The sequence below is a fragment of the Eschrichtius robustus genome, chromosome 16, assembly GCF_028021215.1.
Source record: "Eschrichtius robustus isolate mEscRob2 chromosome 16, mEscRob2.pri, whole genome shotgun sequence".
NCBI classification, from domain to species: Eukaryota; Metazoa; Chordata; class Mammalia; order Artiodactyla; family Eschrichtiidae; genus Eschrichtius; species Eschrichtius robustus.
In genome coordinates, this window is record NC_090839.1 from 21,477,416 (window position 1) to 21,498,376 (window position 20,961).

Sequence of the window (20,961 nt, forward strand, 5' to 3'; positions counted from 1 at the left end):
TCTCCAAAAAAAATCAAAAGAGAGGATAATCCTGGGGCCCCACCCCTGAAGGACGACAATTTGCTAAAGCTGAGCAGTGGCTGCCCCTTCAATGGGCTTCCCTGCAGGGCTTGCCAGAGAGGTTCTGGAAGTTCCCCAGGGGGTTGGGGCTTGCCCTGATCCTTCCTTTGACCAAGGTCATAGACACTAGCCTGTCCCTGCCTGAGTCACTTAATCAGGCTATTTTCTATGCTGTGTTGGCCAGTGCAGTAGCCACTAACCACGTGTGACTACTGAGCCCTTGAAATGTGGTTGGTATGACTGAGAAAATGAATTTTTATTTAATCTTAACTAATTTAAATTTAAAACTGGATGCTTGAAAACTTGGATATGCGAATCTACTCTGCCAATTCTCAGTCTTTGCCCGAGAATTATTGAATTAGAAACTCTGGTTGGGGGCAGCAATCTGGTCCTCAGGTGGAAATGAGGAAAGCAACGGGGCTCCCTTGATGCAGGCATGTTCTGAGCTACAGCATTTTTTGGAGGGCAATTGGGCAGGAACTATCAAGATTCTAACTGTTCCTTTAAAACCTACAATTACCCTTCTAGGAATGAGTTTTACCCACACAAATCCCCAAAGATGTTCATTAGAATGAACATGGTTAGAATGGTTGCTTAGAATGGTTAAAAATTGGAGCCAATCTATATGTCTAAATTAGCCAGGAACTAATTAACGAAAGGATACCCATAAAAGTGGATTCTGGGAGACCATTAAAATGAATGAGTTAGATCGTTATGTTACTGACATGTAAAGATGTCCATAACATCAATTAAGGGTTGAAAGGAAGCGTAAAGGCACAACCACTACCATGATCGTATTTGCATAGAATTATATAGGTACAGCTTTATATATGTCACAACATTCTCCCAAGGTATATGTCTAAACCTTAACAGTAGTAGGTTCTGGGAAATAGGCGCATATACTTCTGTACTGTTTGAATTTCTGTCAGAATCACATTGTTTGTAATATGCTGTAATCGCAGTCGAGGAGAAAGGACGTTTTAAAAACTCTGATCTGGGCAATTCCCTAGTGGTCCGGTGGTTAAGACACCGTGCTTCCATTGCAGCGGGCATGGATTCAACATGCAGTCAAAAAAAACACAAAAAAATGAAACGCACTCCACCCCTTGGCGGTAACCGTGGGCCATTTACTTGACCTCCCAGAGCGTCTGTTTCCTCATCTGTAGGATGAGAGGGGAATTCTTGCTTCACAAGTGTGTGGTGAGGATGAAGTGAGAAGAAGCACGCCCCCAGCACATATGGGTCCTCAACTTGGTCCCCTCGCCCCTCGGGCTTGGCCCTGAGACGCCAGTGGCCCAAACCTTCCGTCTCCTCTCCTGGGATTCCTGTACCTGCAGCCCAGGCCTGCCCAGCGCCAGGCACAGCGCCCCAGCCGCCTGGCGATGAGGGCCCGTGGGATCTGGGGACACGGTGAAGCCAGGGCCACCAGGGCCATCTGGGCAGCAGGGAGAAGGACACACACACACACACACACACACACACATACACACACACACCCCTCCTGCCTTACCAGACAAAATGCCAGAAAGGGGGCCTCAATCCATCCCCTCAGAGGCCTGGGGTCTCAGCCTCCCACCCAAGCAGGGAGGGCATCTTTCCACAGACAACCCGTACACACACAGCCAACAATCCTCCGGAGCTGCTAGCCTTCCAGGGGCCCCAGGGAGCTGTCTGCCCCGCCTTCTGCTGCAGGCGCCCCCGCTCCCGCTCCCTCCCGCTCCCGGGAGCACAAGCGGACGTTCTTCCCGCAGAGCCAGGCTGCGCCCGCCCCAGGAAGCTCCTCCAGAATGGCTGGGGGCGGGTGGCGGACGGGGTGGGGCTTGGTGGCTTTTCTGGGTCGGCAGGAAGCCGAACGATGCCCCAGCAGCCCCCTACAGACAGCAAAGGGGCAGTGGCACTAAACGGTACGTGGCACTCCAGGGAGCAGGGCAGTTGGAGAAAATGTCAGACAAAGCCGGGGGCGGGGGTGGGGTGGGGGGGGAAGCTTCAGCCAAAGGGGAGGTTTGTTATTAAAAGTGTTTATTCGATGCCAGGAAACCCTCCAGAAAGCACAGCACTGACAGAAGCTCGTGACAAAGCATGTGTGGAGAAAGGGGCGTGTGTGTGTGTGTGTGTGTGTGTGTGTGTGTGTGTGTGAGAGAGACACACACACACACACACATACACACACAGAGACAGACAGAGAGAGACACACACACACACACACAGAGAGAGAGGGAGAAAGATAGGGGTGGTGGGGAGAGACATGTTCCGATTTGTGTTTTGGATGGATTGTTCTAATAGGGCAGAAAAAAGCAGAGCCAGAGAGAACAAAGTCCAGGAGACCAGCTAATAATTCAGGTGCTAATAATTCAGACTCATTCTCTTGCCTTTGTTTAGAAGTCTTATGGTGGCTGGTGGGATGTGGGGTGAGAGAGAAAGAGGGGACACAAAGATGACACCCAGGTGATCCCTGAGAGGGCCTGTCCCCTTCTCCAGCCCATCAACCCTGCTGCTTTCCCGTAGCGGGGTTACAAGGACAGGGGGTTTCTTGAAAGGTCAGAACATTGTGTCTCCTCCATATTCTCCTCCAACACCCCAACCTGGAGAAGAACTGGCACAGTGGATCGGGGACCAGGCGCTAGAGTCAGGGTCCAGGTTCAAATCCCAACCCGACCGGTGTGACGCTGAGCAAGTTGCTTGACCACTCTGTGCCCCAGTTTCCCCATCTGTAAACCAGGAATAACCAAAGACCCTACCTCACAGAATGCTTGTGAGGGTTAAAAACCATCACGTGGGACTTCCCTGGTGGCACAGTGGTTAAGAATCAGCCTGCCAATGCAGGGGACATGGGTTCGAGCCCTGGTCTGGGAAGATCCCACATGCTGCGGAGCAACTAAGCCCGTATGCCACAACTACCGAGCCTGCGCTCTAGAGCCCGCGAGTCACAACTACTGAAGCCCACGCACCTAGAGCCCGTGCTCCACAACAAGAGAAGCCACTGCAATGAGAAGCCCGTGCACCGCAACGAAGTGTAGCCCGCGCTCGCCGCAACTAGAGAAAGCCCGTGCGGAGCAACGAAGACCCAACGCGGCAAAAAAAGAAAAAGAAAAAAAATCATGTGTATAAAAAATGCATAGTGAAGCACCTGGCACACAGTAAGCACCCACTAAAGGTGAGCTCTTCCTATTGTAACTAGGCAAATGGTAGACAATGTACATAGTTATAAAATGAACATTTGTTATTAAAATCAACCTGAAGACTAATCAAGGAGTGAGTTTGAGGGAATTCCCTGGTGGTCCAGTGGTTAGGACTTGGCACTTTCACTGCCGGGGACCCGGGGTTCGATCCCTGGTCAGGGAACTAAGATCCTGCAAGTTGCGTGGCATGCAAAAAAAAAAAAAAAAAAAAAAAAAGGATGAGTGATTTTGAGCTTGATTTCACATACAGTGAGTTTGAAATTAGAGAACAGAAGTTCAGAGCAAGATCCCCAGCCCTTTGAACAGGTGGGAAAGAGATTCCCAAAGGTCAGGATGGCTCAAGGTGGTGCCAGGGCTGGGCCCGGGCTGCACAGCTTGTCAGAAGAGTGGACTTGGTCAGGCCCAGCAGGTTTCTCAGGGGCCTGTCCTCACAGGCCTCTGAGTTCAGTCGGCAGCTTCTCCCCAAGGGCCGGCTTATACTGTCTTCACAGGCTCAGGCTCCTCCCTGGGGGGACTGGGAGGTGGTCTGTAACGGAGAAGAGCCGGGTCTCTGGAGGCGTTCGTGTGTCCATCAGTGGAGGAGAGGAGTCGGGGGTCCCTGGGGAGCACCTCACTCGCCAAAGTCCTCTCCCCTCCCCAGCGAGTCTCCCATCCACCTCGGCCGCTGCCGCAGCCCCGCTGACTCTGGGAAAACCAGGCTGGGAAGCAGTGGAACATTGGACCTAGGGTGACAATGAGATGAAAGAGTAAGAGGGAGACAGACCCACTATGGGGCAGGAAGGGCTCTATATCAGCGTCCGAATATCTCCTTTTCTTACCCCATTAATTGTACGCAAACAGGACGGGCTATGTGATTTGTGGGGCTCATTAAAAAAATGAACAATGTGGGTCCCCTTGTTCAAAAACTAAGAATTTCAAGGGAATTCCCTTGTGGTTCAGTGGTTAGGACTCTGGGCTTTCACTGCCGAGGGCCAGGGTTCGATCCCTGGTCATGGAACTAAGATCCCACAAACCACGTGGCACAGCCAAAAGAAAAAAAAAAAAATTAAGACTTTCAAGACAGCGACAGCAGAACATTAAACAAAGCATGAGGCTCTTCTGAACATGTGACCTTGTGGGACTGCACAGGTGACAACCTGTGAACCTGGCCCTGAGCACAAAACTTTGAGTGCGTGTCCAAGCGTGTGTTTTCTGGGGAAAGGGCTCTTAACTGTCAAGGTCATGACCTGACAAGGTCAGTGTGACTGAGGTTAAGTGAGGGTCCCTGCTTCTCGCCACCACCTCCTTTCTCCACTCGGACAGGCAGGGGCTCCAAGAGTGAGACGTACGGGCAGACCTTGGGGTACGGCAGGCCATGGTGGCCCTGGGGACAGAGAGAAGTGGACGCATGAGAGATGGCATTTAGGACTTGCTGATGGACTGGACGTGGGTGGGAGGAAAAGAAAGGCATGACGGCTGACTCCCGGGCTTGTGGCTCAAGCAACTAGATCAACCAACGGCAGTGATGTTCATGGAGATGGGGACCAGCTGGCAGAAGATCGGGTGCTGTGTTTTGCTTTGTTGGGTAGCAAAGGGAATTAAGAATCCCATTCTAGCCATGAAAAGGCATCGAGGGGACAAATAATAGAGCTCAGAAGGGAGATTAGAGTGAGATACATTTGGAGTCACTGGCATAGAAATGGCATTTAATCCCGTTGGGATGGATGAGGTATCCTCGCTGTTCAGTGAGGGTAGAGCTCTGATACTTGGGCACATTATTTAACTGCACTGACGCTCTGAATTCCCATTTGTAAAATGAAGATAAGAATAATATCTTCTCCGTAGGACTTCCGTAAATGAGCTTGCGAATGTTTGGCGCGGGCTCTGGTACCTATTAAACACTCAATGGATATCAGCCATTATTATTACTATTACTATTGTTATCATGTCTTTCTCCTTCCTTTTACAAATATCTGTGGAGCCTCCATTGTGTGTCAGGCATTGCTATGGCTGCTTTGGAGACATCAATTATCGAGCATGTCAGGGGTAATAAGTGCTATGGTAAAAGAAAACATAGAGCAGAGTCAGAGTGGGGAAGAGATTATAGTATTAAGGAGGGTGGTTGTCACTGAAAAAGTGACATCTGAGCAGAACCCTTCGAGGTGAGGCATGTGTGGGGAGAAGAGTTTCAGGCAGAGGGAACAGCCAGTGCAAAGACCCTAAGGAGGGTGATGGGAGGTGAGGTCCTAGAGATAATGGGTAGGGGGGCCTTTGTAAAGAAACTCTTCACGGCAGAGGTGACTGGTCCTCTAACGTGGCAAAAACAGGTCTCCCACACAGTTAAGGCAGAAGGTTCTCTGACATGGCAGAGACAGCAAGATTTCCAACATGGTAGAGGGAGCAGAGCTCCAACATGGCAGCCGCCCTAGGCTTTGGGCAGGCCCTGAGGCTCCTGTTTCCAGCCCCCCACCTCTTAGAGGGGCCTCACCTGGCAGAATAGGCTCACTAGCAGGGCCTCTCCTCCTCTTGGCTATGGCGCGTCTTCTGGCAAAACTTGGCGGGGCCTTTGCTCCAGGGCTCCCAATCAAAGCAAACATCTGAGTCATTTTCCTCTGAATCTGTGGAGGGACAAGACAAGACCTCTTCGGTGGTCACATCCTAGCTCCTATTTTCGATGCTAAAGGAGCCCCCTGCCGGGCCTGGGCATCCCCTGCAGCCTTATCTGAGGCCAGGGTGCCAAGGCAGAATCCTGGCAGGTGAGACAGCCCCAAGACCTCAGGAAGACTTTAGGGCCTTGAATGGTGACCAGGGACCAAGAAAGAAGGTTGGCCCATGACACATCCACCTTCTAGAAGAGGAAGGACCCTAGGGGTGAGCAAATGACCTACCTGTATTGAGCATGGTCCAGGAGGGGACACTGAGGAGACACAAGCCCACCCACCCACCTGTTCATCCATCCGTCCACCAGTTCATTCATTAACAAATGTCTGAGTATTATGTGTCCAATGGTTTCCCGTACAGCACTGTTTTATGGTGAAACACACACACGCGCACACACACACTAAAACACCCTGGAAACCGTGTGTGTGTTTCCACACGAGAGGTCTGGGTGATGAAGTGTGGCACACTCACGTGTGGCATGTCATGAGGCTTTTAAAACACTCGCATTAGATCTGTATCTTTTAACTTGCTGGATGTCTATGGTATATTACAAGAAAGTTGCAGAGAAGTATATGGTAGAATCCCTTTTTTAAAAAAAAGAACGCCCCCTTCCCCACCCCAAACCCCCCCCACCAGGGATCAAACCCAGGACCCGGTGGTGAAAGCACCGAATCCTAACCACTAGACCACCAGGAAACTCCCTCGGCCTTTTCTTGGTCTGAAATCTGAGGGGCTGTCTTCAACCTCCTCTACTTCTCTGTAACCAGTGAAACAACTTGAGTATACTCAGAAAAATAATAATCTCCCCCTTCCCCCTCTTTTCTCACCTTGCCTTCCCGAGATATGCCGTGTTAGCAAGCTCAGGTACCCATCTAACAACACGTGTAGGTTTTCCTGCCGCTGGGAGGTGGCAGCGCTGGACGCAAAAGCAGGTCCTGGCTCCACAGTCCCGTGCGGTTCCATGGGGGCCCTTGTCCAAAGGCAGGGAATTCGGAGGCTTCATCGTCCCCTCCTATGTCAGGCTGGGGACCAGCATCGACCTCCCTGGCCGGCTTCTCCAGGGCTCAGCTGCCAACCATCTTTTCTTGCCTCTGCACCCATCTCACCAGGCAGCTCCCTCCTCCTCCCCACTTGCTCCAGCCTCCACTTGGAAAAGCTCATTGGCATCCTCACATCCTCGTGGGCCACGTGGCACTTGCTGCTCAACCTTCTGCCTTCTGGGCTCTGAAACCGCCCTGCTGAGCCAGGCCTGGTGGGGGTGGGGAGAGGGGAATCAGAGCTCCTCTTGACGGCTGTTCATACTGGATTCCAGGCCAGACTGATTCCAATCAAGAGATCCACGGCAGAATAGAAAACCCCAGGCCAGGGTGTCCCGAGCCCCAGCCCCGCAAACCCTGGCAGGTCCAGACCCTGGGTTTGAGCCAATTCTCAGCACAAAGACAGAACACAGTAATACTGAGATTTCCAAGAAGACGGGGACCCTGAGGGAGGGCTGCTTGCCTCACTTCAAGGACAGTTTCTCTTCAATGCAAAATCAACAAAAGGACCTGTTTCAAACCGCCGCGTGAGACGTCGGTGGGTAAACAGCCTCTCAGGAGAAAGTCTGAGAGGGGGGTCGGACAGGGCAGGTTGTGGATGGCTTAGAGATGGGCCTCCAAGGAGAACGAATTGCTGGAGGAGATTAGTGCCTTGGACCTCAGGGAAGGTGTCCCACCTTCCGGAAAAGCCATCCAAAGCCACGCCTACACTTCCTCCTACCTTGATAAAACCGACACTGCCTGAATTATTTCTCAGCTTCCAAGCACCTGCTATGTGCCGTGTGTGTACAGGTACTCTGCCCCTGACATGCATCTCTCCACAGCCCCAAAGGGTAGGGACCGTTATTATCTCCATTTTGTAGGTGAGAAAACTGGGGCTCAGAGAGGATTTGCCCCAAGTCACACAGCTGGTAGGTGTCAGAGCCCAGGTGAGACACTGGACAGTCGGCACTCTTAAGGGTGTGGCCCTGGACAGGTAACTTCTCTCCAAACCTCAGTTTCCTCACTTGTACGATAAGGATTATTTCACAGGGTTAGTCTGAGGATTAAATGAAATAAGGTACACCAAGTGTTTAGCACAAGGCCTAGCACAGTGTTCAAAAAAGCTATTGCTATGAATGATTAAGGGGCAAAGCTGAAACCCGGCCCACATCCCCTAGACTCTGGAGAAACGGGATTTTATAGCCACTGCAGGCAAGGGCTCTGCCTCCTACCCAACACTGGCCCTCAGGGAGGGCTGCCGTCCACCCTGGGAACAGAAGGAGAACACACTTTAAACAAACATTTTCTGGAAGCTCTCGCCAGGAACTCCTAACAATTGCACAATTGCCAGCCCCTACATGTGAGATCATGGGGCAAGTTGGGGGTGAACTGCTCAGCTTGTCTGAGCACCATCTGAGCAGAGCTGGCAGCACACTCAGTGCCCTCCCTGCCCAGGTGGTCAAAGGTCATGGGGCTGCTGAGCAGGAGGTGGGAGGTCAAGCAGTCCCCAGGAGGAGGGCCCTAGGTGACGAGAGTGCCGGGGGAGACGGGACACCTGAGGAGCAGAGTGTCATTCCTGCCACGTGGCCAGGCTGTCCCCCGTCCCCACCGGCCCACCGCTTCCAGCCTCTCTCAGGCCTGCTTCGCCCTGCCTCCCACTCCTCTGGGTGGCATGCTGAGTTCAGGACAGATGTCGGTCAGCTTCCGTGATCCTGTGTCCCACAGAAACCCAGATCCTCCCTGATGTGTGGTCTGGGCAGGAAACTGTGTGAGTGGTCTCTGGGCACCTGCTAAATGCTGAAGGCTGCTGTACCCATCGAACTGGTTGTTGACTGCAAAAGCACAGGGCTGAGGGCCGAGAGGGGCTGAAAGCCAGCCCATGGTCTGCTCACTGAGCCTTGTGCCCTGGCTGCATTCACAGGAAGGGACATCTTTTACTAATTCATCTGCCCAGAGGGGCCACCTCTTTCTGATTTGTACCAAAGACCTTATGTGCCAGCTGTGGCCCTGAAGGGACACCTTTTTGTGTGTGTATTTATTTATTTGTTTATTTATTTATTATAAAGATTCAATTCCTTCTAAATTAATGATTGGTCACAAAAACAGAAAGCATTTACTGCCATGCTGAAACATACATTTTACATTTGACACCATATTTCACACAAAAATTATAGTTCCATTATTCTGTGTATATATATATATATATATATATATATATATATATATAGTTTACATACACATTTTGATAATAATAGCTTCTATTACCGGTGGTACATGACTACTGCTTCTTCAGAAATAGTATGAATTCTGTATACACGATAACCAATTCCAAGTACATTTCTGCTCCAAGTTTATTTTACCACAAATATATTTATATTATAGTGCAAAAGTAATAAATTGTTTTATCTTCTATCTAGAATATCTTAACTAAATTCGCAATCACATTCACAATAATTTCATATGTACCAAAGACCTTATATGCTAGCAGTGGCCCTGAAGGGACAGATGTGCACACATACATATTGTTTTCCAAACTCAGGATTCACTCTGGGACTCCAGGTTAAGAAACGCTAAACTACCAAGTCAATGCTTTCTCTTGCAGGTGACTGCTTGTCAACTCGGAGCCAGCAGGAAACCCCTCTGCCTGAAGGACAACCCTCTCTCGGCAGTTGTTTTGGGACTCCCACCCTATCCCAAGTCCTGCCCAGCCTCCAGGATTAGGGCCCGACCTGGGCAGCTCACCTTGGCTGAGTAAGAAGTGTAGCCAGACGATCAGCAAGAACAACAGCAAAGCCACGGGCAGACAGAGCCAGAACACCAGGAAAGAAAACGTCAGCTCGTTCACCAGCGGCACCAGAGGGTACTTCATGGTGTGTGTGTGGCTAGGCCAGGCCGGCCTGGGCTGGGCTGGCAGGGATGCCCTGGGGACCTGGCGGGCCGAGCCACGCTCCGCTCTCAGCCCAATTGTGACTGAACGGGTGGCGTAATAAGGAAACCACAAGGTCCTTCAGGCAGCTGAAGAGAGAGCTGTTTTGGACGAGTGGGCAGAAGCAGGGGTAGTGGGACAATCTGACTGAGAACAAAAGCCCAGGCTTCCAGGCCTGGGTTTGAATCCTCATAAGATGCTGTGGGTTCACGTGACACCTCCCCGACCCTCTTGCAGAATGGAAATAATCCTTACCTCACCAAGCTGCTAAAAGTTAGAAAAGGGGATACAAATTGCCCCCAGGTGGGTGTTCATATATCTGAGGTCACGTATTCCTTCTGGAGCCAGCAAGGCCCTCAGTAAATGACTGTTACTTAATCTGGAAGCTTCTGCATCTCTCCTTATTAGGGTTTTCAGTGAAGAGCTTCTAAGACTTTAACCTTGTTCCTTTATCTCCCAAGTGGGCAAGACACCCCCAAATGCTGAGCTTCTCTCTCCCCCTCGCCTCTGTCATTCCTTCATTATGGAGTAGTCAGTAAATCTCCACATCAGGTCCCACGACAGGAAGGAGGCGCTGGACCTCCCAGGGCCTGAGAGCCCCTAAGCTGGAGGGAGACTCTGGCCAGGCTGGGAGCCTGGTGGGTGCGGGAAGTCCACACGAAGAGCGGCTGCTGCTTGTGGAGGGCAGGAAGGCAGAAGCGTGGTATTCTCCAGCTGGCCCACCTGCCTCAGCCACTGCCGGCAGAGGGGCGGAGGGGGCTGGACGGTACTTATGAGACATGCCAATTGGCATGCTCACCCTGCTCTGCTGAATCAGAACCTCCAGGGGGTGAGGCGCGGACTCCACACATCAATGGGCAACCAGTCTGAGGTCGACTTGCTTTTGAGACCACGGCATCTCGTGGAGCATAGGTTGGAAGGTCAGGCAGACCCCGTTCCAGGCTGGGGGAGCAGCTGTAGGAAGTGGGTGGTAGACCTAGGGGAGACATGGAGTGGAAGGACCCCCTTAGAGGAAGACTCTGGCCCAGGGAGAAGGGTAAGAGGGGTCCAGCCACAGTAAAAATGGGGGCGGGGACAGCTGGGGTTTGCAGGGCCAGTGTGTTTAAAGGGAGTCTTAGCCCAGCTGTGGAATGACCTGAGTCCCCAGCAGAGGAGGGTCAGGGCAGATGGTATTAGAATGTGCATCCATGAAACACGGTAGCCTGGCAAGCTGTGCCACTCAGGGCCCAGGGGCCAAGACCAAGAGCTGGGTGGTCTGGGTTGGGGTGATTTCTTGGCACTGTTGTTTGTTTGTTCGTTTTTGGCTGTGCCAGTCGTAAATGTGGCCCGCAGGATCTTTAGTTGCAGCATGCGAACTCTTTGTTGGGGCATGCAGGATCCATTTCCCTGACCAGGGATCGAACCTGAGCCCATGCATTGGGAGCACGGAGTCTTAGCCACTGGACCACCAGGGAAGTCCCTTGGCACTGGGTTCTGAAGGGGCTGGGGTCAGAAAGAGCTGAGCAGCGCAGCTGAGAAAGGCTCGAACACACATATCCTTGCCAGACCCCAAAACAGGGCCACCGTGCAGTCAGCCCAGGGCTAAGCCCCCCTGGCCACCAGAACCCAGCAGCAGGTCCTGTGGTGAGGAGGCAAGCAGGTGTGGACACACACCTGCAGGGGAGGCAACTCGCAGCCCTGGCTTCCAGTTGCAGTTTGGGGGGTCACGCATTGTCACGTGGAGTCAGTGCCAGGCTGGAGGGGTGGCTCTGGGCAGAGTCATGCACCACAGCTGTTTGCTCAAGTGGTACCACCACCCCCCCCCCACCAACGTGTGACCTAGGCATTAGGTGTTAATCTGGCCCCATGGAACCTTCTGCAGCCAAGACCCTACTCAAAGGGCCAGTGGGCAGCGGGAGGACCTCCCCCTGCATCTCTGCTTTCCTGACTGGCCAGCCCTGGCAGAGCTCAGATCTTCTGCAGGCAGGGAGCTCAGCTGGCATTTCTGTTCCCAGGACACAGAGCGCCAGCCAGCCACTCAGCAATTGCTAGCCTCTGTAAGGTGGGTCTCTGCTGGCAGTGCTTTAGTTACACAAGCTCCTTCCAGCCTAGAAGGCCAAATAATTTTCTTTTTAAATTTATCAAATTTTGAGTATTTCATGATACTCTACAAAACCAGGGTGAAAACCTACTGATCTAAATTATGAAGCACACCCAGGCCAGAGGCAAACGAAAAGCACACATGACATTTTTAGATAAGAATCTCCTTAAAATTTAATTGACTAAATGTATTACATTCAATATTCCATGGGTTTCTTCTGGACAAAGGGGCTGCATAAATACAAACAAGCCTCTGGGCCTTCTTCCCTAACTGACGAAGAGGAAACACAGGAGGCGAGGGTACACAGGACACCTTCATATTTACATTTCGCCTTTACTTTACAGTTCAGTGCCAGAAATATTTACAGAAAATACAATAAGAAAAAGATCATGTCTTGGCAACATACCAAAATTCATACAAATTGTGTATATGATTTCAAGCAAATAATGATACTGCTTATTTTTTAGCCACAACTGCCAAGCCCTTCAGAGGAGAAAGATGTTCTTGGTCACTGCAAGAGACAAGGACTTGGGAAACTTGGTTTGCTTCAACAAATATTTATTGGGCGCCTACTGTATGCAAGGCACTGTGGAATCCCAAATTATACCTTTCCCTCACCATTAAAAAAAGAAAAGCATCTGAAAAACATGAGTTGATACTCCGAGAAAAACACTATACAGTACATGGCTTCTTTAGCTACTGAGAACCCACAGTTTGATTCCACATTGAACGGGTGGATTACCTCCAATCTCTCCATCTCGGGAAAAGAGGCTGTCATGGAAATCCCTAAAACAGACCACCTAACGCAACTTACCATTTCATGTAAACATATAAATCAATTCTTTTTAGGAAGATATAACCTGAACGGGTTTTAAAATGCTGAATGGAGAACTACCAGCAGGAGTGTCAAATTACCTCCGATACATTTTTTACCACCTACATGTCTTTGAGCAAGGCTGACTCCCACTTTCTTTGGGTAAAATTCCACCTTCCAATATAAATAAATACTCTTGAAGACACTGCTTCTCTAAAAATCACTCTGCAGAGTCTGACAAATGCTTCCTCAGTGTATACAGGAAGTAACCACTCATGAAGGCCTCACACACACAACCTGTAGGGAAATGACATTACTGGCCAAAGATGTAGGTATTTTGTTTTTATAAATGAGTCCAGAGGAGAATGGGCGGCCTCAGGGGACCTGAAGACCTGGAAATGGAGGACAGCAATGCATGCATGTTGTGTATATATTGCCAGGACGGGAGGGGGGTCAAACCACCATGTAACTATCCAGGTCAAAGGGCCAACGGACAGGAGGGGGTCTTAGGAGGAAGCACGGGACAAAAGAGAGCCGGCCGAACAGGAAAAGGCGAAAGCCCTCCTCTCTGTCCTCAGTGCTCCCAGTCAGAGAGGGGGAGAGAGCCCCTACCCCCCAAATGTGAGAAGGGACTACGAGGGGCTACCTGCCTCTGTCCCCTGGGTAATGCTTTCCTTGTCAACAAATGTCACACTCATCCACACCCTGGTGCACCTGTCACATGCAGCAACTAAACTGTTTAAGCCAAAGACCAAAGTGGTCCTGGCTTCCCCCCAAAGGTTCTGAACCTATGTTAGCAAATTTATCAAGTGGACTACTAAAGATTATTATTAGGGACTAAATATGCTCCTCTGGCATTACTGTACTCAACGTGACTTTTACAAAGGCAGTTGAGAGAACTTAGTGACCATGAACTCAAACCCACACTAGTGAAAGGTCCAAGGGTCCTCACCACACTCCCTTTTTAGGTAGATGTGGTTTTGAGCAGAAGGAGTCAGCACCTGACGAGGTACGTGTACCCCACACTCTGTGCCGTACACACTGGGGTTTCATGCCTTTGGGAGCAGCACAGTCCTAAATCCATCCCTCCTTCCTTGGGGGACCACAAAGTCTTCCAGATCATAAATGCATTCAACATGGTTGTTCACTGACTTATCAAAGCCATTAGAATTACAAAGAGTTGTCAGAAATTAGAGCAAACTGAAGCAACAGGAAGGCCACCCCAACACACACACCACCGTACATTTTGCTGACAGCAGAACTATGCCAAAGGTAAAAGTGTTATCTGAAGAGTCACACTGAAGAGGTACACCTACATCAGTTATTTTTAACCTCTGGAATGTTATAAGTTGCACATTAATTTATAGCCTTCTTTGTCCACATCCATCAGAACAAGGGCCTATTTTTTCCCATGAAATGTCAATCTGGAATTTCCACGAAAGTTGTTAAACCTCACTTTACACCTGCTGAGCTACTAAAACATTTTTAGGGTAGAACGTGCTAATCATACAACCCCCTCCCCCATGCTACCATTTGGAAACATCAATTTATTGCCCAGATTAAAAAGAAAATCAATTACTGAATAATATTATACCCTGAATGGAAACTGGAGTCATAGAAGGAGGAGGTTACTTTTACCTGAGCTTAAAACAAACATGAAGAAAAAGGTACGGCAAACTTAAAACCAAGAGCTGCTATGCCGTTTCTTGCTCACAGACATCAACATGTACTTCTGGAATAGAAATATCTGCACAGGGAATTAGGTCCTATACTATTCCCCACCCTCTAATTAAACTACCAAAACATCAAGCCAAACAGACCATTGTAGGCCTGACCTACAGAATCTACTGACATCAGAGTTCAAGTGGGAAATCACCCCTTATACAACTGTGATCACTCCTCTTTGGACTTTTAAATGTCACTTATTTTCTTAACATAAAATAATCTTAATAAAGAAGAAAGCACACAAGAATAGGAGAAATGAGCAGTGTATATGCTAGCACTGTAACAGGAATCCTTGTAAGGAGGTTCTGGGTCTGGCCACCTCAAAACATTTATCCCTGGCAGAAAAGTAGCAGCAAGGTAACAGAAGTATTTCAAAAACCCGGGCAGGGATTTGTTGTGCCTTCAGCCAGCAAAGTCCAGAAAATATGACAACAGCCATTTCTAAAAGCAAGCCACCCAAGGAGGTGGTCACTAATGTTTGTCAATTATGATGAAATCTAGTAGCTCTCTGGGAGAGATCTGAATTAGTAGCGTTGAGAGGCTATTTCCTGAACCCCAAATTAGAATCCTTCATGAACTACTGCAGTTTCCTGCTTGGTCCTGAAATAAGAGACAATGGATGAAACCAAATAATGTTTAACCTTTGCTGTGAATTTATATTTCTTAATATTTAACCAAGAAATTACCAAGGAATTACAAATGGTTAACCTGTCATAATGTCACGGAGCTAGACAATAACGGAGAGAGTGGAGGCATCAAAGCTGTCTTCTAACTTAACTCCACAAACTCCATTTGTATCCTCATTAAAGGACTGGGCCATGCTTCCATTTTAGATCTGTTCCTGGGCCGCCCAGAAACTGAGGCCTTCAGACAGACCTTTGCAGTGATGAGAGTAACTTTTTGAAATGTGGAGAGAGACTATGAAATATTTTAATCTCAGACTTCTTATCTGAGCAAAAAACACTTAAGTTCTTTCCCGTCAGTATGACATTTGGATGACAGCTGGATGACAAATGGACCTACGAGTGAGCAGAAAGTTGAGGTTTCCTTCCTTCTCCTCCATGCTATCAACACGAGTCTTTAAATGTCCTGGAAGATTCTGAGACAGATTTTACTTTTGAGCACAACCTCCTAAAAAGTGAGGTATAAAACTATCTTCAACTTCTAATTTGCAAATTTGAAACTACCAATGCACATGTTTAACTGAGATGCATAAAAGCCTTTCTCCTCAAAAGGCTTATATTTAACTAAAATTGCCACTTTTAAAAGAAAGTTTATGGCTAAAACGTATATCATCATTACCAGCAGGAATATGATTGTGTCTGGGAGCCCATTTCACTAAAAAGCCGAAAAGTCTTCTCTCAGATGGGTTTATAATGTGTCTCTTCTATTCCGGTGATTAAACAGTAAGCTCTTGGGGAGTGATTTGTTTTATTGTTACAGTGATCACCTATCAAACTGTTTTGCTTTGATATTATAGCTCCAAACTAGAGTTCAATAGTCCTAGACAGACAGTGGTCTAAGAACTACAGTTCTTGAGTCCAACCTCCTGAAAAAGTGAAGTATAAAACTCTGGCTCCAACTGCTTGTTCCGGTACTTGTTGACAATGTCGGTGATCTTCTGTTTCCGGCGGACATGTGGTGGACTGTAGGAGTCACTTTCCAGTCTCTTTCTTCTACAAATGTTAATTACAGTCTGCCTCACCAGAAAACCTTGAAAACAGAGGGTGTTAGTCAGCTAGGTGAACTATCAGTATTCAAGTGAACTATTCTCTGCAAACTCAAACTATTTCATTCCATTTGCAAAACTCCTTGTCCCCAGAGAGACAGAGCTCTACTAAGATAAAACTGTCAGAAGAAACACACAATGACATGGAAAAACAAAATCAAAATCTAGCCTGACAACCCATTTCCTGCCCTGGACTGTAAACAACTATGCTCGTTTTCCAGGACTGGAAGTTTGTGAATTATAGTTGTGCTCGTACTTAGCAGATTAAGCACACTTCAAAACAGAACCAAACATGCTTCCTTTTAACAAGAGCCACAGGATTTTCTACACGCGGGACCTACTAAGTAATATCACCATTTCCTTATTTATACTTCTTTTTGGTTCATGAAAATGTTAAATAAAAAAAAAAAAAAAAGAAAAAAAAATAGAAAACTCAATGGGACTTCCCTGGTGGCGTAGTGGTTAAGAATACGCCTGCCAATGCAGGGGACACGAGTTTGATCCCTGGTCCGGGAAGATCCCACATGCCGCGGAGCAACTAAGCCCGTGCGCCACAACTACTGAGCCTGTGCTCTAGAGCCCGTGTGCCACAACTACTGAAGCCCGCGCGCCTATAGCCTGTGCTCTGCAACAAGAGAAGCCACTGCAGTGAGAAACCCACTCACTACAACAAAGAGTGGCCCCTGCTTGCTGCAACTAGAGAAAGCCCACGCACAGCAACGAAGACCCAACACAGCCAAAAATAAATAAATAAATAAATTTATTTTAAAAAAAGAAATGAAAAGAAAATTCAATCCTTCAGCCACATATGAAGCTTACCGAGTGCTCGCCTACTGACAATCATCCCATCCACAAGAGGGATGACCATGTTAAATTTTCCAGTGGCTCCTTGAATTTTAATCCGGAATAATCCAGTGTTTAAAGGGTGGATGAAGATGACAGGAACTTCTTTTTCAAGAGCAGTAGATCTTAAGAAAAGAAAAAACTCTTTTTACCCCAGATATTCAAGAGCTGAAGTCCCCCATGTGTAATATAAGAATACCAAGGGGACTTACTGCCAGGCAGTATTTGAGAAGAGACAAGTGATCAGTCTGCTCAGAATCTTCTTTCTGGGAGCCCATGGTGAAGCTCCCCACACCAACACCTGACCCTAATTACCTATCACTGGGGTTGGCCTTTTGAAGCTGACCAAAAAAGGGGCTAAAAATTGTGCTTAGAAAACCACTGGGGACACGGGGTGGAAGGAAAGGCCAGAAAAATGTATGGTGGGGAACCATCAATAGCAACCAGCCATGGGACTTTTACTTAGTTCCTCCTTCTTGTAGGGAACAAAAGTGCGGCTGGCCAGAGGGCAGGGAATTCCACCACAGTCAGTGCTGGCACCTCAGAGCAGAAGTGGGAATACAGTTTAGGCTCACTATGGGAATCCCTGATATGATTTTTTTTTAGGGGCTGGGGAAAGAGGTCGGGAGGACCTTAGCCTGGGTCAGTTGCAAGTGTCCTCCTCAGCAGAGGTGATAAATGGCTGAATCTTATCACAGTCAAAGCCCTCAAAGTCTCTGAACAGGTAACACAGCTGCCAAGGTCAGCAACCGTACCTTTAGAAGACTGAATTACACATCATGTGTCGGGGCTATGCCAATGCATCTAGAGGTACCCATGTTACTCTTCGATGCTATATGCCAGGGTTTTGGTTTGTTTTTGTTTTGCAACACAATGAGCTTTCTTTCTAAAGTGATTTTGGCCAAAGGGACAGTGAGTCAATATTTTAAGACATTTAATAAAAACCAATCCTATACTAATTCTGTCCCCAAGACAAATTCTAAACTTTGCTAAACTACTAGTAAAACACAAATTTTACAGTCCAATCATATTACAACTTTTGACCTAAAAAGATTAAAACAACAACAAACAGTACAAGAGACTTAAAAGTTCTCTTCCAAACCAGTTCTAGAAAAGTACCCCTCATGAAATCTATCCTGGTCTCTTCAGCAAGTCACTGTCATGGACGAAAAAAAGAAAAACAGGACTGTTCTGTATTAAGAGAGACTGCAGGAATTAACACCAGATGGATGAAATGGATGCTGGTTTAAACAAACCAGCTATAAAGACTATTTTAGGGAAAATGGAGAAATTTGAATGTGAGCTGGCTACTAGATGAAATTAAGGAATTGCTACTAACTTTATTACTGTGATAATGTTATCTTTATCTATTTGAAAAGTGTTCTTAATCTTCAGAGGTGCATATTTAGAATGTTAGAAAATCTGTAATTTGCTTTAAAATACTTTAGCATAAAAAACATGGGGACTTCCCTGGCAGTCCAGTGGTTAAGACTCCATGCTTCCACTGCCGGGAGCACGGGTTCCGATCCTCGGTCGCGGAACTGTCAATAAGATCCCGCATGCCACGCGGTGTGGCCAAAAAAAACCAAAACAAACATGGAAGTTTTAAGAATGACTTGCCCTATTCTAGAAATTTAATATGATAATGTTAAAATAAACCACCTTTACTGACTTCATTTCTACAACAGTAATCTAAATTCATCTCACGTGCAATACAAACCAGATCATGGAAACAGAAGGAACTTATTCAAAGTTAAAATATCAAGTTTAGCTTGATACAAATTATTTGTTTAAACCAAAGACAAACAAGCAAAAAGCTTTGAAACAGTAAAAGCTGCACAGATACATTCTTACTATTCTTAGAATCATATTATTCTGTTTTTATCCTTTTTGTGCATGAAAAGTTAAAATAAAAATCTTAATATTATAATAAAGTTAGTATTATGTTTTACTTAGAAATATTTTCCCATTAAATAGCTCCTATGTGATGAGGATATTTTAACTGCTATCTATCCAGAATGTTTTGACCAATTTAATTCCATTATTTCTATCTAATATTGCTCCTCTATTATCAGCCTTGATTAATACTTAATTGCCTCCACTTCTCCATCTTTCTTTTTGCCTCAGATAAATTTAAACAGCAATTAATTATGCCATTTAAAAATTCTTGCTAATTTGATCACCTTGTGCATTAATCTACAAACTTCTCTCTGATTCTTTTCCCCTAATTATGTTTACTTCTTACTGCCTTCATCCCTTTTGTTTCATTAAAGTCTTTATCTCTTAATTAAACTGCAATCAACATATTGTAAAAAATAGGTTTCTCTACGCTTAAACACAATGCTGATAAACTTCAAGCAAGTAAAGAGCGTACCTCAGAGAAGTGCTACTATTTGCAGTAGTTTCCACACCAGTACTGATTTCTGTCATCAGGTCTGAGAGGGGAAAGTTTTCTGGAAGAAAATCATAGCATTACAATTAATATCTCCCTCCTAGGAAACCTATTTTCCTGATCTCTTCACATAGCGGGCAACAAATATATGGACTGCGCTATCCTAAAATGTATAATCCTAACTATTCTTCACAAATTAAAAAAAAAAAATTCTCCCTTAAGACATATTTTAGGTAAGTTCATCTAAAGCAGAGAGTTTTTACAGAACATAATCTATAGTCTCGGAGGGCTTGGAAATAGCTTTAGAAGTTCTGGAAAGCAACTATCACAACTTTCTTATAAACTCTGAGCTGGATGAGATTCTAGGATAAATACACATTTCTAATGTTCTTATGCAGCTTACATAAAAATCATGAGAAACATATCTATAGCAGAATCCCTAAGGACAAATTAGTCTTTACACTGAAATAAGACAGTAGGGTCTGTGGAAAGAGGGTGAGGGAGGTGTTCCCCCTTCTCCTTTCCAGAGGTTCTGGGGGTAACTGGGGGCTACATGCAGTGGGACCAAGTGGCCACAAACCAGTAACTGTCATACCAAGAAGAGCTAAAGGCTTTTTGTAACCATGAGTCTCATCAAATCTTCACAACTATGAAATAAGTGCTGGATCACTCATTTAACAGATGAGTGACCTAAGGCTTAATGAAATCCAGGCTTGCTGAACTCCAGTCCCAGCTCTTGGCCACCATATAGGGCCTATGCTGCCACTCCCTTTAGACATTTAACAAGTCATCGTCATCCTATTATAATCTTATTTATGGACAAAGTCCTTACACAGTACCTATATCATCATAGCGTTCCACCCAGACTACAGAAACTCTTGTCTCAGGTCCAAGGGGAGGCACAGGGCGCCCCTGAGGCAGCTTCTTCATTCTGGAACTGGGACTGAGCTATATGAGGCAGAGAAAAGCAGAAGAGGGGAAGAAAAACAAACAAATAAAAAACACTGGCTTAATAAAACTACAACCACACATTCATCAAGCTACCCAGTGAAATAAGGATCACGTCATGGGAAGTCACTTCTGGAAAAAAGTATAAAATATGTTTGCAGAAAAGCCCTTCTTTGGTTCCTCTGTTTATCAAGTCTCAAACTAGAACAAGGAAATGAAGGTCTAGAAACTTCAAATGAAAAAAAGATAAGGAACACTAAACAATTATAGTTATAAAAATAAAATTTGATGCAATGTCTTAATGAGTGCTTAAAAAGGATCTGAGTCTATTTCTATGGTCAGAAAGCAGTGCGATTTTTCCATCATAGCAACATCACTGATTTGCCTGGGGATCCTTTCAGTGTTGAATTCTTGTCAACAGCTTTTCCTGTATCTACTGATATAATGATATGATTTTTCTTTCCTTAAGTTTGTTAGTAGTCTGCAAAGTATGTGGTATATAAAAACATGGTGCTTTAAGAGTTGTCATTCTTTGGATTTTAAGAAATAACCAAGCTTTATGTGTTTTATTTCTTTTTCTTATTTCCCTGCATAAAACCTCTACTA

The 20,961-nt window shown here is 46.7% G+C and overlaps 2 protein-coding genes across 5 annotated transcripts in view; both read right to left on the reverse strand.

Annotated features, from left to right (window-relative positions):
* Window positions 1–5,723: 5,723 nt before the first annotated feature.
* ADIG (adipogenin) lies at window positions 5,724–9,767 on the reverse strand. The gene is made up of 2 exons (XM_068524820.1): window positions 9,641–9,767; window positions 5,724–5,836 (listed from the first exon to the last, which is right to left on the reverse strand). Exons 1-2 carry the CDS (start codon window positions 9,765–9,767, stop codon window positions 5,724–5,726), a joined length of 240 nt encoding a protein of 79 aa, XP_068380921.1.
* A 2,279-nt stretch (window positions 9,768–12,046) lies between these two features.
* RALGAPB (Ral GTPase activating protein non-catalytic subunit beta) overlaps window positions 12,047–20,961 on the reverse strand; it is a 105,908-nt gene continuing 96,993 nt past the window's right edge. For all 4 annotated transcript variants that reach the window (XM_068565358.1, XM_068565359.1, XM_068565360.1 and 1 more), the window contains 4 exons: window positions 20,247–20,355; window positions 19,390–19,468; window positions 16,992–17,140; window positions 12,047–16,156 (listed from right to left, as the gene is read on the reverse strand). In XM_068565358.1, coding sequence (XP_068421459.1) covers window positions 15,963–16,156; window positions 16,992–17,140; window positions 19,390–19,468; window positions 20,247–20,355 — 531 coding nt within the window. In that variant the 3' untranslated portion in view covers window positions 12,047–15,962. The remainder of the gene's footprint in view (window positions 16,157–16,991; window positions 17,141–19,389; window positions 19,469–20,246; window positions 20,356–20,961) is intronic.